Here is a 15077-nt window from a genome sequence, read left to right on the forward strand (position 1 = left end):
CTACACCAATCTAGTAGGAATGAGAAATAAAGGTTGAAGAAACGAAAAAGAAATCATCATCGTTGAGGGCGAAGGGGTTATCGCCATAACAATAAGTAGCAAAGAACGATAACGAGAATCTCAAGAGGCGGGTTTTCCGTCAAAAACTATATGGCCTCACGATGTGCTGTTGAACAAAAAAAAGAAAGAAAGAAATCGTATGGAAGAAGCGATGTATATAGAGAAAAATACAAGGCCAACGAAGTTATCTCATACCGTCCCATCTCGTGTTGGAGTTTCCGTTCCCTGTTCAAGCGGGAAAAATATGGCAAAGAGAAGAGAACTTGAAGAAATATGACAGAGTAAAGGGGCCAATCCAAGATATTGAGTTTCAAAGATTCAACAAGTCTCGGTCAAGAAGATAAAATACCGTTTGGAGGAGAATAAAGGCGGGGAAACGGGAATGCGGATACACGGAAATCAAGGGGGCAGGGCACGCTGCGTTAGGTGGATTCGTTCATTCATATGTTTTCTAGTACTTTTTCACAACCGAAAAATGAAAACCAAAAGAGTATTTATTGACCGGTTCCAAATGGAGAAATATAGAAGAACTGTTGGGCATATTGGACTACGACTAATCGTCGACTCTTTCCAACATCTACGCACCAGAAAAAAAATTCAAAGCCAAACCAAAATTCAAACCAAAATAGCCCAAAGGCAAAACAGAAGGGGGAGTTAAACCGGATCCATCAAGGAAGAAAAAAAAGATAAAGGATGACAAGGCAGCGAATCACATTACTCCATAGACGGGTGCCTGGACAATAACATTGCCTACTCCCTTGCTCCTCACCTCCACAGCAACAAACGCCGCAAATCTAATACGGCTGTTTTGATTAGTTCCGGCGTTCGCATTGGTGCCATTGTCACCTTCTCTAAACTCCGCCTCCTCCCGCTCCTTTTCACGCGTGAGAGCAGAGGCAGGTCGAGCTTGTTGCTCAGATTGTCCCTGGGCCGCACCTCCGGAACTGCTGGAATGCGGCTTTTTGCTCATCAGCGACCCAAATACCGATTTCTTCCTTGGCTCCTTGGGCTGTGCAGGCGGCACGGGTGATTGGCCAGATTGGGTGGTGGAGGAGGACGAGGAGTCCTTCCCGTTTTCCCTGTCCACCTCCAGCGGGGAAGAACTCTCTGCTGCAACACTGGCTTTCATGCCTTTCGTCGGGGAACCTTGTTCTATTCGATCGACAGCAGATTGAGGCTCGGATAGCCCGGCTAGTGGAGGAAGTGATACCTCTAATTTCATGTAGGTATCTGATATCGGAGAGCCGGGGAGGAAATACTCTATCGCGATCTCTCTCGATTCAAAGGGGATGTTTGCAGAGATGCCAACGGCAAGCTCAACGATCATGGAGACACCGTTCTCGAGGCCTGGTGGCGGTGGGGCTTTTAAATGCATTTCCAGGGACGCCGTGAGCTTCTCGACGAGGTTTTTGATTAACTGCGACCTATTCTCCTCCGCGGCCCGGCTCTGCAATATCTCACCTAATCCATCCAACGTGGTCCTGCGCCAGGCTGACAACTTGGAAAGATGGTTCTCTCTATCCTCCTCGGAGGCTATTTTAGCCCCGCGCCGTACATTGTGCTCAATCATTTTTAACGTACGGGAGAGATTCAGCTCCAGGCCCGGATGGAAAAGCCGGTCAAATATTTCATCGACCAGCCATCGACTAACATATGCACGTCCAGCTGCCGTCATTTCCTTGGTGCCGACAGCAACAGCATCTTCGTTAACGAAGCCTTGGAGCCAAATCGGAATGCTCCTCCACTCCTTGCGAATGTTGAAAGAGAGATTGTTGATTGCGCCATCCAGCCGGGAGAATCGTGTCATATATTCGCTGTCATCAAGGACCGTGCGAGATGTAGCCATCCGCTGATGAGCAACTGTATTCTGGAGTAGTTGAACCTGAGCATCCTTCTCAAAATAATACTTTTTAACTTTCAGATATTTGGCTTCTATGAAGGAATGGTCAGCAGAGCTAATAAGTAAGGAAAGGGGGGTTTTTGAATAATATTTAAAATTATAACCCCCCACAAAGGCCACGTACGGAGTTCCTCGTGTTTTTGCACCAACGCACGGACTTCTGCTTCTGAATGGTCTTCGCGGCCTTTATTACTATTATTACTATTATTAGCTGACGGTGGTGTTTGCCGATCTTGGTCTCCCAGGCTTTGCTGAGAATGGTTCCCTTTGAAGCTCCCGCCCTGGGCTAGATTTGGTGGATATTGGGATTGGCCACTGCCTATGCCCTCTCGACCTTGCCCTCCATGCTGAGGAGTAGAGTCAACCTGCTGCCGCAATCCCGTTTGTCTGTCCGGCGGCATGGTGCCCTGAGTTTGAGCAAGCCCGGCGGATGGCTGGGCGTTCTGTCGGAAGGACAGTTTCTGTTGGCTTGGTTCGGTAGTTTGATATTGGTGGAGCGGGGAGGGCGGCGGGCCTCCAGACTGCTGTGAGGATGGTCGAGCGGCAAGGAGGGATTCTGACTGAGAAGAATAATGGGGTGGTTCGAGAGTTGGCTCCGTAAAGTCAGCAATCGAGTCACGTCGTGTTGGGTAGCTAATATGGAACTGAGGGTTGCGAGGTGCAGACTGCTGGACTTCTGAGAATGGGTTCGCTGGGAACGAGTCGCTAGATTCTCGTTGCGTGTAGATGGATTCTTGGCTGGACAGTGGATCAGTATTCACACGTTGAACAGAACGATTTTCTGGACGCTGGTCGAATGACTGAGTTTCAACGTGAGAAGATGATCGATTGGCGGTTGTAGAAGGGTAAGAGAAATGCTGCTGCTGGATGTATGGTTGTGGGGGCCTTTTCGAGAGTGGCATACGGGTTCCAGCTGCCGGCTCTTCAAGAAACTCCGGAGTGGGCTCAACAGATTGCCTGTCTGGAGTGTTTTGCGGCCCACTTGTCTGTGCTTTATCCTTCTTTCGCACAGAGAGGTTTCGACCCAACCCTTTGGGCGCAGGTGTCGTAGAGTCCTTGGAAGATGAAAAGCCGAAAATACTTCTTCTCGACTTCTTCGGAAGGGATTCTAGGGGAGGAGATGTCTCAGGGCTATGAGGGGTCCACGACAAATCGGACGAGCTGACTTCGGGGTTTGTGGAGGTATCGGGAGAATAAAATCCACTTGCAGCGGATGGAATCAGGTTCAGCGTCGGTCGTCGAGAGTAATTTGGAGAAGGCTGGGAAACAATTGGTGAATAGGAGGTGATAGCTAGTCCAGGGATGAAATTTGGGTCATTCGGATGCAGATTCTGATAATTGGAAGTATGCTGAACTGTGTGGGCAGCGTGAGAGTGAGCGTAGCCTTGGTCGTATGCCTCGTTATCAACATAAGAATACCGCTGGGATTGGGGTTCACTGTTATAGTCGATCGATTCGCCCACGGGTTGGTGGCGGAGATGATGTTGGTTTTGAAGATGGTGATCTTGTTGTTGTTGTTGTTGTTGCTGCTGCTGCTGCTGCTGCTGATGCGGCGGTGGCGGGTGATTAGCCCAGTTGTCGACAGTACCAACTAGTGACGCCTGAGATTTATTTTTATGAAAGAATTGCATGAGTCCGGGAGGACATGGACGTCACTGAGAAAGGGGAAAGTTGTGTTTCCGCACACCCTCGGGGAAGGAGTTCTTTGGCGGAAGTTTGTTTCACCGTAAAGGGCCGCCGAGTAGTCTAAAGAACTAGGGCCTGGTTGAGTCGCAGTGGTGCTTGATGATTAGTGGGGCGGAGGGTTGCAAAGAAAAAAAACTTGAAATGTTTGACACGGTGGCAGCGATCAAAGCAGTAGATCTAAATATAACTCGGAGTGAGGTTGCTGACAGCGGTATGCACAAGGATAAAAAGGGGCGAGTAATAATAAGATGGTTGACTTCAGGATGTGCGGATCGTTAGGGCATGACAGTGGCGGGGAGGGGAAACACAACAAGAACGAGCAAGACAAAACAGGAGAAAGACGAACCAAGCACCCCCCAGCCGTGGGCAAAGGAGAGACACGCCAAAGATCTCGATCAAGGGAGAGGCGAAGTTGGAGCTGGAGGTGAAGTTGATCGAAGGTTTTGGCGTTTCAACGTTTGGGTGAGATCGGGATGAGGCTGAGAGGGGGACGGTAAGTCACGTTACTGGGAGGGAACATCCGTGGACTCGCCCGGCGGCTATAGTCCTGGGACTTTGATGGCCTATTCCACTGGACAGATTGCACTTCTCGGGCAGTGGTCTGGTGTGATGCTGGAGTCCTGGAGACTTGCTTCATACGACTCGGAACCACGCCTGGTAAGGCCTGCGGAGGCCCAATTTTTATCAATTCTCAGCTTGATGTTAATTGTGGATTGCTGATCCTCTTGGAAAGTTTTACCTCATGACGGCGCCAGTCCAGGGACCAGTATCTTCTTGTTTTTGAAGTACGAGGTGGTGCACAAACTTCGCTTGAGCAAGCTCCATACTCCCCATGTATGCCTGTTGCGTGCCCTCGCCAAGAACCTCGTATACCTCCTTTGACCAAGGAGCTGGCGCAATGCGCCCGTCTTACAACCGGGAACAAACCGAGATTCCTTCAAACAATCTACTTGATGCTGCGGCGGGACCGCCCATTTAATTATTATCATCATCCGTGCGCTGAAGGTTTGGCAGCGATCCAGGGGACGGTGGGGACCGGTCAGGCCAAGCCCGCAGCCTGACTTTAAACTCAATGCCGAATTGGCCCCCCTAAAACATTTCCTGTTCATGGGCACACACGGCAATTCAGAAGCGGCGGATAGTTAAACCGAAATGACGCAGGGGAAAATAGCACACTTCTGTCTGAATATATCTCAGCCAGGGGGTGATTCCGAAGAAACTCCCAGGTGATTTCCAAAATTGAAACTACAAGTATTCCTAATGGGGAATAGGGCCTGGTCACCTTGAGTCTGTTCTGAATTCAAGGTTCGCAGTATGCGGGTGCATCCTGATCTATTTATACACAACGCCCAGATTATATCTGCATTAGTGTGAGGCACTAGTATTTCATGCACAACTCTTATTGTCTTCTGGAGACTTTCTGTGAAACTTCAAGGCATAAAATTGTGAACTTAAGACGTTGGTAATTGGGGGAATTCTCCTTTTAACTAGTGGTAAAAGTTTTTAATTTTATACTTCCTTTGTCGACCATAGCCGAGACAATAATGAACATGTGCTAAGTTAAATTAGTTAATACAACTCATCCCATCCAAAGGGTTGTGGATGCTTTATAGTACATACATGTATATACATTTGCATGACGAATTCGATCGTGACTGTTCCCCAGGTTCACCTATTTCGAGGAAGGTCCGCTATTTCCCCATTTGAGGTGTGGGATCGGCTACAATAGGTGAGCTAGATTTCCTATTGTGGCAGATTCCTTTTTTTTCTTTTTTCTTTTCTTTTCAAGCTCCTTTGGACGCCAAAATTCCATCCCGGATGGGGTTGGCGAGTTTATAGATTTGTCGAATGGATTTTGTAGAAGAAGCTGGCAAGGGTGTTGGGTTGACAAATTAAACTAATATTAAAATAACTTAGAAGTTATCTACATTGCCGTCCCAAGGCTCAACGTCCCCTCTTCCGTACACTACATCATAAGTGCTTTGGAGAGGACCCCAACTCAGTTCCAGCTGTATCCCTTTATTTTTGCAGATAGTTTCCAACTCCTTTCGACGCCACAAAATAACGTCGATGGTGATGATTTTTAGTCCACCTGCGTCTGGGCCCTCAACATGCTTCTGTTTGACACAATTGACCAGCAAATTTTCCATATAATCCCCGTCGACCCAACCAGCTCCGTCCAAATCGAGGTGTGCTAGTGTCGGAGGTAAACCTGGTGTTGAAGATAGGGAATACCATGGCAACTGAATGTTTACAATCTTTCTTAGGTTGGAGAAGTCGAAAGGTATGCCGAATTCACATCTAATACAAGCTGAATATTGGTGAGAGCGGATACGAAAGGAGTGGAGAATGGGTAATTTGGACAGCAGGTGTGGGATAACTTCATTCACGGTGACCTTCGGATCCAATTTAGCAGCTTGAACAAGCTCCCTCTCATGTGCGCCTTCGTCTGGCTCGGATATGGTTACTACTTCCGTGCGAGAAACCATCTGGGGCCGTTTATCGATGGCTATCAGCAATTTCAATACCTCACGGTAAGATGTTTCCGGGTTGTTCAAGCCGATCGTTTCGTATAATCTCGGTTCGACAATGGAGCGGAATCTCCAGCAAACGCTCCCGAAATTTTTCAGAACACATTTGTCCATATGCCGAGCAATTTCTTCCACCAGCTCCGTCGGCAGTTTGGAGATGAGACTCATTGTGAATGAGTCCTATGTCCAACCACGAATAGTCTATGAATGGGGACTGCGAGTGGGGGATGTGCAAAACGAAGCTGCTTAAAGTCGCATTTGCTTGTAAAATAGAAATGGGAAGATGGAGTAATGAACATAACGTGGGAGCGCGGCGGACATTATATATTCCCTGCGGTGTGTTGGAGTTGCCTCGTTGCAGGTATGTGTCTGAACGGCTTCTTGCTGAAAATTGATGGGCCAAAGGATGTAAAACGGGGTTTTCCCACTGCGCCAAAAGGATCAATCCTCAAGATGGGGTCCTTCCACATCCGACCGGCTCATTCCACAAGACAGCTCTGACCAATAATATTGAGGATGAACGTATAATTTTTGATTATTGACTTGTTTGCGCCAGATTCCAACATCTGCAACTGCATGCCAAGAATAAGGAAATTCGAGGCACAATTGCAGGTTATTCCCACACTCAGGTAATGAAACCAGTGATGTTTAACATTGTAAAGCAGTTTGCATGTTTTTGTCCGTCTCACAGTACGACTCGTTCATGTCACAAAGAGCACTATTACTCTCTCAGACACTCATCAGCCGCTTCCGCTTGATCCCAGCAGGAAGCAGACACTGGTTGCCCGATATTTTGCTGTCGGAGACAAATGGCTCTTAGAACCGCGTGTTGCATTAAGGATAAGATGCTGAACACTTGTTCTAATACTGTTATCATAAATATAAAAAATCTTCAAATAATAGGTCTTTCCAGAAATTAGCGGGGCTAGAACTCAACGGCCAGGTGATACATCGGCAAGGATGGGAGCATGAAGTATATCCCCATTCATGTTTTTGAAAAAGACGGAGGTGGGAGAGAGCGGAACGTGATAGCCGGGAGCAGAGAGCAATGGCGGAGAGAATTGCCAACCCAACGCACCTTCAAAAATGTTTCTTTTTGTTTCCGAGACTAACGAGGCCCTCATCTCGAATTTGACATCACAAGTGAGTCAAGAGTGTGATTCAATATCCATTTATTTCGGACAGAAACTGCCAATGGGATCCGCTCAGGGGGTTCAATGTCCTCATGTCCTTAGTTTTTACTCCTTCTTGTTGGATTTCAATGCATCTTTTTAAACGTTCCCCGGTACCAGAGCCCCAATTTCCCTTACTCGATGTCCCAAAGGTCTTCTTTAATGGAACAATAGCTTCAAAGGCGGTTCCTTTTGATTCGCTACGAGCAGTTCAATGACCTAATAGCAGAAGCTGTCTGATAACTCCCAGAATATGGAGAGTGCAACTCACCGCTTTGAGTAAATCAATATCCTTGATATCTCACTGATGTAGCTCGGCCGCTTTCTCTTGAATTACGTGTGAAAATGAAGGCTCTATCATTGCGAAGTGATGAATGAGAAGGTAAATAAATTTGATGGTGAGGTTGTCGAGAAGACCTCGGTTTGGCGCTAAGCAGTCTTAGATTAATTTGGCAATTTAGCTAGTGACCGATATACGAGTCACTGCTCTGTATTTTCTGAACTGCTTCCTGGTCATTGTGCTAATCGTTCAACTATTGTATAATCCAACCCCGGTTTCTTGATCAAAGTGATCACACTCTCTCACATCGCTCTTTCCACCTCCTTCGCCAAAATGACTGGTGGCTAGCCCATACTATTTCAATGGAAGACGGCCCTTGTTCTGGGGAATTGATGTTAGCTTCAAAGATATCCTGCCTTGCCTCATCTTTCAATCCCTCGTAGTAGGAAGGGTAGATTCTCAAAGGCATTCGGATCAGCGTTTGTCGCGCTCCAAAGGTAGATCTGTCACACAGCGTTTCCCCTAGTGCACCAATACCAGACCGTTGATTGAGGCAATAGCTATTCTAGCATGTCCTCGCATGGGTTGTTTTTTGTCAATGGAATAGATTCCCTCACTCTTAATGGTTCTAATAATTGAACTGACATTCCATTTCCACTCAGAAAGGGATGTCACCATCCCCAGAGATGGGTATGATGTTGAAGCCTAGCTTGAGCTCTTACCATCATTATGCAACCACAATCACCAGGCCGGCCCGGTGGGCCGCGTAAAAGCTTTTAAGATGAAACCCTGCATCCCACTGTCAGCTATAATAGATGCTTCACCGCTCGCTCGTTGCCTGTTGAATTCGAGCTGGTCGTCCATGTTGGCTAGGATGCATATATTGCTTGCTTTGCATATGAGGAGGAATTTTGCTGCTCACGCAGGCTGCGTACGAAGGAACGTACTTACTATTAAGTTGGCTGACATACTATTTCGATTCTGTAAGCAGGGCACCTCATGATTGAAGAAGTCTTTTAAAAGAGTGAGAATGTTGCATATGTCAAGTTAAAAGAGCGGCGAAGGTCGTATACAGAGAAACACATGAAGAGAGGGAGAGATGGGTATTGGGATAGCAACCCAAGACCTTGCCATCACAAATGGCCACAGAAAGTCAAGAGCGAGGATAACGAAGTCCTTTAAAACAAATTTAAATTAATATTTAAGGGAATATCCGCGAGGGTCGAAATAATTGGAAGAGACTGCATGGCACGTTCAACTCTGGCAAGCAGGAAGAAAGATCAGGACAAAATATCAATGTGCAACTATCCCCGAACGGATGAGGCTTAGCCAACCCTGTAGACCCCAGTTTAGGAGGCGTTCTAAATTTGTTGATCCATCTGCCTCCACGCAAGGATCCTCCATTTCTCGAAGTATGTTTTCTATGTATTCACCCGCACCGCTTAGTTTCAGAATGCGTGCAACAGCACTATGGACTGCAAGGAGCTGAGGTGAGGGTGGATCAATAGTATGTTCAGGACTGAGATAAAGCTGGCGAACGACTGGGAACAAGGGGTCGCGCAAGAAGGGCCTCTCTTCCGTTGTGTTAAGTTTGTATTCGTGCTTATTCTCAGTGGGCTCGAAATATATCTCAAATTCTCCGAAAAGTCGATGGTACTTTTGCGTTAGTGTCAACGCATTTTTTGGGCTATCAATATTTTGGCCTTCGATAAGATAGATAACATCCGGATCAAATATTTTTAGAATGTGATGTGCCGCCTGCTTCGACTCACTCTAATGAGCAATATTAGAAAAGAGTTGTAGTTTTCTGTTGCCAGGGGATGGACGTACTAATTGTGAGTTTTCTGGGGAGATGGATGTGAGAGAATGAGGGATTATGTGAGCTACTTCTAGATATTCAAATTCATCGTTATTTAGATCCTTCAAAGGCTTTCCATCATCATCTGTGCTATCCTCATTTGTGTCAAGCCGTTTCTTGACTTCTGCTCTATCAAACTTTCGCGAAACTACACAGCGATGATGGTCGCGGAAAAGGCATTCTTGTCGTAACTTCGACACACGGCTTCTCGTACCAATAGGTGTAGATTGTTTTGAAGACAATGATGTAGGTGTGGGCTGCGGCGTTTTGACGGAGGAGGCTCGAACTGCATGACAGAAGTTAACATTAAGAGTTCATGCCCTAGGTTACTACTTCCAAGAAGACAGGAGAATAGAAAGGAGAATGGAAACAAAAGCCAACTGACGCGGCATGAAAAAATTGTCAATCATGTATTCAGCAAATTTATCCATGGCAACCACAGCTTCTCCTTTTCGCATTGAATTCCACAGCGAAAAATCGCGGAAGTAGGTGAATGTTTGATGAACAGAACCAGTTCCATGTTCTTCTTCCGCAGTGATACTACCATAAATGTACGTAAAGAAGTAATCAAGGAACTCATCAGCGGATTTAACATGTTCAAATGTTGCATTTATGAGAACCGCTGGTTTGTAGCGATTCTTAACTGTTCGGTCAGGCATGTAGTTGACCATGGTGTTGAACAGGGTTCGCGCCTCCCTGCTCTCCTCTGGCGCTAGGGGAGCGGGAATTAGAGGGAAGATAAATCCCTCTAGGGAAAGTTTGTGACGGCGATGTTGGCTCATCATGTAGAGAGTTCTGTCGAAGGTCGTGAGGCTGGATGAACACTTTAGGCGAATCTGACTTCTGGATGGTTTTCAGGAACCTTGGAATTAGCATTCAATCACATGATTTCAGATGCTGAAATCACCATCTTGCACACAAGTTACGACATGAATGCTGAAAATTCTATTTCATTTTAGATTAAAATAGATTCATACTTTGTATAAAATGATATTAATCGCCTGGAAAACTGTTTTTTCTCAGATTCACTATAAGATTTTTATTAGAGTACTATATGTGAGAGAGTCATTTCAAAGTTTATGCTAAACCCGATGTCATGGTCCAATTTTCATTCTTGGCTACAGCGCAACCACAACAGTAGCTAGCATATTGCGATATGATGATCTACGGACTGTCGTTTAGGGCTACGGGCGTACACTTAGCGTGGTTTTAAACAAGTTGAACATTCCAATGGTATCTGACAGGGCTATATCTACAAAACCGTCAAAGTGAAGGGTCACAAAGCTAAGCAGACAGCTGGTTCAACGAGTTTCAGGAGAATAACATTCTGAAGCAATAACAGGACAAAACTTGGCATTCTAATCGAGAAATCGAGAATTCTATCTCTCACTAGTTCCGGGCAGCAGTTGATTTCAGCCTTAAACCGGTCCCAGTTTATCAGATTTAGCCCACCTCAGCTGAAACCGCGATTATCACTATGAGCATGGATTCCGATCTGCTTTTTGTCGTACGTATATCTACTAGTACACAGTAGCTCGGGTTACACTTCAACATGGCAGGAGGTAGCTTGCCTATGGAGTTGGCCACCCGTAGCCTGCTCTGATTTTGAACCCTGGAGAGCCATTATCCAAAACCGAATATGTTCGGGCATCCCAACCCCCTCCTCTCAACTAGTTCTCTGGACATCCTGGGACCCTCTACTTACTGCTTACAGACCCATGATAAATGCTCTGAACCATGTTAATTTTACCTTCAAGCTAATAGCGATCTGTGGAAATTGTAAGGGTTGATCTTGACACTTTACTGCCTACGCAGTGATCCTCTCTGTCAAACAGCATTGTGAACGACAACTTCATGCATACCTATCTTTTCTAGCCAGACCTTCCCCCGCGACCTATCTCCGGGTTTATCCAACTAATGAATGACATTTCCCCACGACTATATCAGCCAAAGCAAACAGCAGCAATCGGGGAGCGAAACGTTGAAGCTCCGTCTCAAGCGCTGCGGGGATGAATTGCATGACGATGAACTAATATGATTACAAACAGTATCCACCAAGGCTATGCACATTTTCTTGCCCCAGACTCTCGATGAGCTTTAGATCAAAATGGGCGAAATCTCTCTCATAGGTTTCAAAAAATTCCACGGGTACGGTACGGATTACGGCCGTATTGATCAAAATTAATGGGGCTTGATTATTTTATCCTTTCTTATAGTTAGTTATTCAAGCTATGAATGAGGTAATTATCCTTTCCTCTAACTATAAAATGACGGTTACCCCTCCATGTCTAGTTGACGCTTTTTCCCTTTGGTGAAGATTCTATATAGACCTTAGAGAGAGGAAAATAGCGACATCATGACTGACACCTACGATTTTATCATCGTTGGGGGTATGCCTCCTCCCATCGTCATCAGTGTGGTTTACAGATCGTGGCTCTAATATTTAGTAGGGGGCAACTCTGGCCTGCTCTTAGCGACGCGACTGGCAACGGCGTTGCCAGAAAGCTCGGTGGTGGTTCTGGAATCTGGCAGTGCGTTTCCTGACAACTCGCATCTTTGCCAGTATGATAGATACCATGCCTGGCAACGGCCCGACTTAGATCTCGGGTATATTACAACGCCCCAAACTTCCCTCAAGGGCCAGGTACTCCCTTATCTCCGCGGCAAGGGCCCAGGAGGCTGCACCAACGTCAACTTCTTGACGTACACTCGGGGCTCTGCGGAGGATTATAATTACTGGGCTGAGCTTGTTGGCGATGACTCGTGGAAGTGGGAACATACTTTCAGGAGGTTCAAGGAGGTAGACAGTTGTTACTCTACGATATCAATGCCAATGCTAACTTCATGTCCTATTTTGGAAATAGATAGAGACTTTTCACGCAGAGCTGTCTGAGGACATGAAGAAATACTCCAATCCCTTACCAGAGGACCATGGATATAATGGGTGCGTATGGAATTTATTACCACCCTCTCTGTCTTGGATGCGAATCTAATAGTTTCAGACCGGTGCATGTGAGCTTACCTGCTCAATGGGAAAATGGTATAACGGAGCTTTTGGATGCAGGGACAAGATACGGGGTGAGGTCTTAACGTCTTACAACTCAGGGATGATGTATTTCTAATTGCCCTCACTCTAGCTGCCGTTAAATATGGATACTAACTCTGGAAACCCTATTGGGTTGTCCATACCACCTACTACAACATTTAAAGGCTATCGCTGGACCAGCGAGTCTATATACACGAACTATCGCCCTGCGAATTTGAAGATGCTAACTGACATAAAAGTTGCCAAGGTTGTCTTTGAAAACAAAGTAGCAGTTGGAATCCAAGCAGCAGATGGGAGGAAATGTCTGTCAACTTCCACTGTTCCACCCCTGCTATATCTTTTTTTCTTTTTTCTTTTTCTTTTTTTTGAGCAATAACTCATTTGCGCCAACAGTCACCGCGAATCGGGAAGTAATACTGTCTGCCGGTGTATTCGATTCCGCGAAGATTTTGCTGCTATCTGGTATTGGACCCACTCAGGAGCTCTCCCAGCATAATATTCAAACTATCCATGATCTTCCTGGGGTAGGCAAGGGACTATCCGATCACCCCTTAGTTGTTATAGGAGCGTCATTCGCGCCAGGTGTGGGCCTCAGTGATCGGACTCAATTTGATTCAAATCCTGCCGCCCTCGAAGCTGCACGAGAACAGTGGAAACGGGACGGAACCGGGGAGATGAACCTGCACCGGTCTTGCGTCATTACCGGATGGCTCAAGGAAAATTCCATTCTTACAACAAGCGAATATCAAAACCTAGACACTCTCTCAAAGCAATATCTAACCAAAGATTCCGTTCCTCATTATGAGCTCTTTCTCGCAGGGCCCCATTTCCCCCCGACATACGTTGTTCCTGAGGGGACATCATACCTCTCTACCGTCGTCTGCCTTATGAATATGCAATCTAGGGGAGAAATCACACTGAAATCCGCAAACGTGAATGATCCGCCAGTCATTGACCCCAAGTACATGTCACACCCGTTTGATCGAAAGATGTTGACCTTGGCAATAAGGGAAGCTATGAAGTTTTATCAGTCCGGCGCAATTGAGAAGGAATTTAAGGGATACGTCCTGGCCCCGAAAAGCCAGTCGGACGAAGATATCCATGTACGACCACTCCAGGGATCACCCCGCCCGTTCTCTGACGTCTCTAATCTTTCTATACGAGTGGTTGTCCCCATCTAACCTAGAACTTCTTCTTGGGTGCATAGGAATTCATCGACGAGAACCTACTTCCGGTCTTCCATGCCAACGGAACCCTAAAAATGGGCAAACCAGACGACCCAATGGCGTGTACGGATCCGAGCTTCCGCGTCTATGGCGTTGAGAAGTTGCGAGTCGTGGATTTGAGTGTTTGTCCAATCACACCGAAGTGAGTAGGGCTAGAGACATATATGCCATTCTTTCCCATTCCTCATTCCTATTCCCGATAAAAAGCAACTCCTAACAATAACCTTAATAAACAGCAACCATAGTCAACCCACAGCCTATCTGGTGGCACAGACAGCTGCAGAGAAAATTATAGCGGAATATGGTGGAAGAAGATAGTTTTCATAGTTGAAAAAATAGCAAACTAACTAGCTTCAATGAATACGCAAGAGGGGAGGATAACATAATTTATTACTTTTTCTCTAACTGGTTATTTTTAGAATGTAGCAAATCCGAAATTCATAAATTGTTAAAGATTAATTTCGGGCACCATACATCGCTCGTAGTCACGAAAATTAAATTTCTCTATTTGAATGTTTTGACAATGAGTTTTAAGAATTCGTGTTCAATATTTGACAGTGTATCCCATGGAATAGGATACGAGCACGTAACCGTCTACCCGTCAATGAATTTTTTGAATTTATTTACTGGCCAGCATATACAATGTGAACTGGGAGATGACGTCTGCGCATGTGTAGAGGAAAGGCAATAATATATAGACATCTGTGCATGTACTGTACCTGTACCAAGAGACCAGCTCCGATGCCTGACCTGCCCAGCCGCCCTTTTTCAACACATGAAGCGTCTTTGTTAGCTGATCCTGCCAGAAGAAGATGTTCTTCGAACAACAGTTGTCCAGATTTCGAACAATATTACTCTTAGATGAATCAACCAATTGAATCAAACCTAAACCCTAGGAATAGAGAGGAAGGCTCCCTGGAGCTGTAAGAGACACTATCGGTATATCCCCTCACTTCTTCATTTGGAATGTCCATTCACCTATGGTGCTCAATAACCTTTCCCATTAAGTAGTCGCGAGCGGTCCTAATGACCCGTGATTAGCTCAAAAATGAAAACAATGGGACTTTGCATGGTGAGGAATAGTTGCAGAGCGTCCTTTTGGCCATTCGTAGCATGAAATACCGGAAGGGTTGTTTATCTGACAAAGTGCGGCCACCGGAGCTCAGTAGTTGGGCCGCTGCGGGCCGCAGTGGTAGAGACGCGCCGTAGGATAACCCATGAAACGAAAAGAAACACCGACAAAAAAAAAAAAAAAAAAAAGGAAGAGAGAGAGCTAAGTCCATTGAGCAAGGTCATAGAGGATCCCGAAATGTTGTTC

General features: G+C 46.0%; 3 protein-coding genes across 3 annotated transcripts; 1 reads left to right on the forward strand and 2 right to left on the reverse strand.

Moving 5' to 3' along the window:
* Positions 1-573: 573 nt before the first annotated feature.
* Positions 574-3591, reverse strand: HCBG_08040 (uncharacterized protein; the record flags this gene model as incomplete). Its single annotated transcript, XM_045435089.1, has 2 exons — positions 574-1992; positions 2085-3591. 2 exons carry the CDS (start codon positions 3589-3591, stop codon positions 770-772), a joined length of 2730 nt encoding a protein of 909 aa, XP_045284395.1.
* A 1968-nt stretch (positions 3592-5559) lies between these two features.
* On the reverse strand, positions 5560-6345 carry HCBG_08041 (uncharacterized protein; the record flags this gene model as incomplete). The annotated part of the gene is made up of 1 exon (XM_045435090.1): positions 5560-6345. The coding sequence occupies one exon, from the start codon at positions 6343-6345 to the stop codon at positions 5560-5562; it is 786 nt and encodes a 261-aa protein (XP_045284396.1).
* A 5498-nt stretch (positions 6346-11843) lies between these two features.
* Positions 11844-14077, forward strand: HCBG_08042 (glucose-methanol-choline oxidoreductase; the record flags this gene model as incomplete). Its single annotated transcript, XM_045435091.1, has 8 exons — positions 11844-11877; positions 11938-12287; positions 12352-12431; positions 12490-12565; positions 12625-12835; positions 12927-13636; positions 13741-13901; positions 14005-14077. 8 exons carry the CDS (start codon positions 11844-11846, stop codon positions 14075-14077), a joined length of 1695 nt encoding a protein of 564 aa, XP_045284397.1.
* Between the last annotated feature and the right edge of the window lie 1000 nt (positions 14078-15077).

The sequence above is a fragment of the Histoplasma capsulatum genome, assembly GCF_000150115.1.
Source record: "Histoplasma capsulatum G186AR genomic scaffold supercont2.13, whole genome shotgun sequence".
In the NCBI taxonomy this organism is placed as follows: Eukaryota; Fungi; Ascomycota; class Eurotiomycetes; order Onygenales; family Ajellomycetaceae; genus Histoplasma; species Histoplasma capsulatum.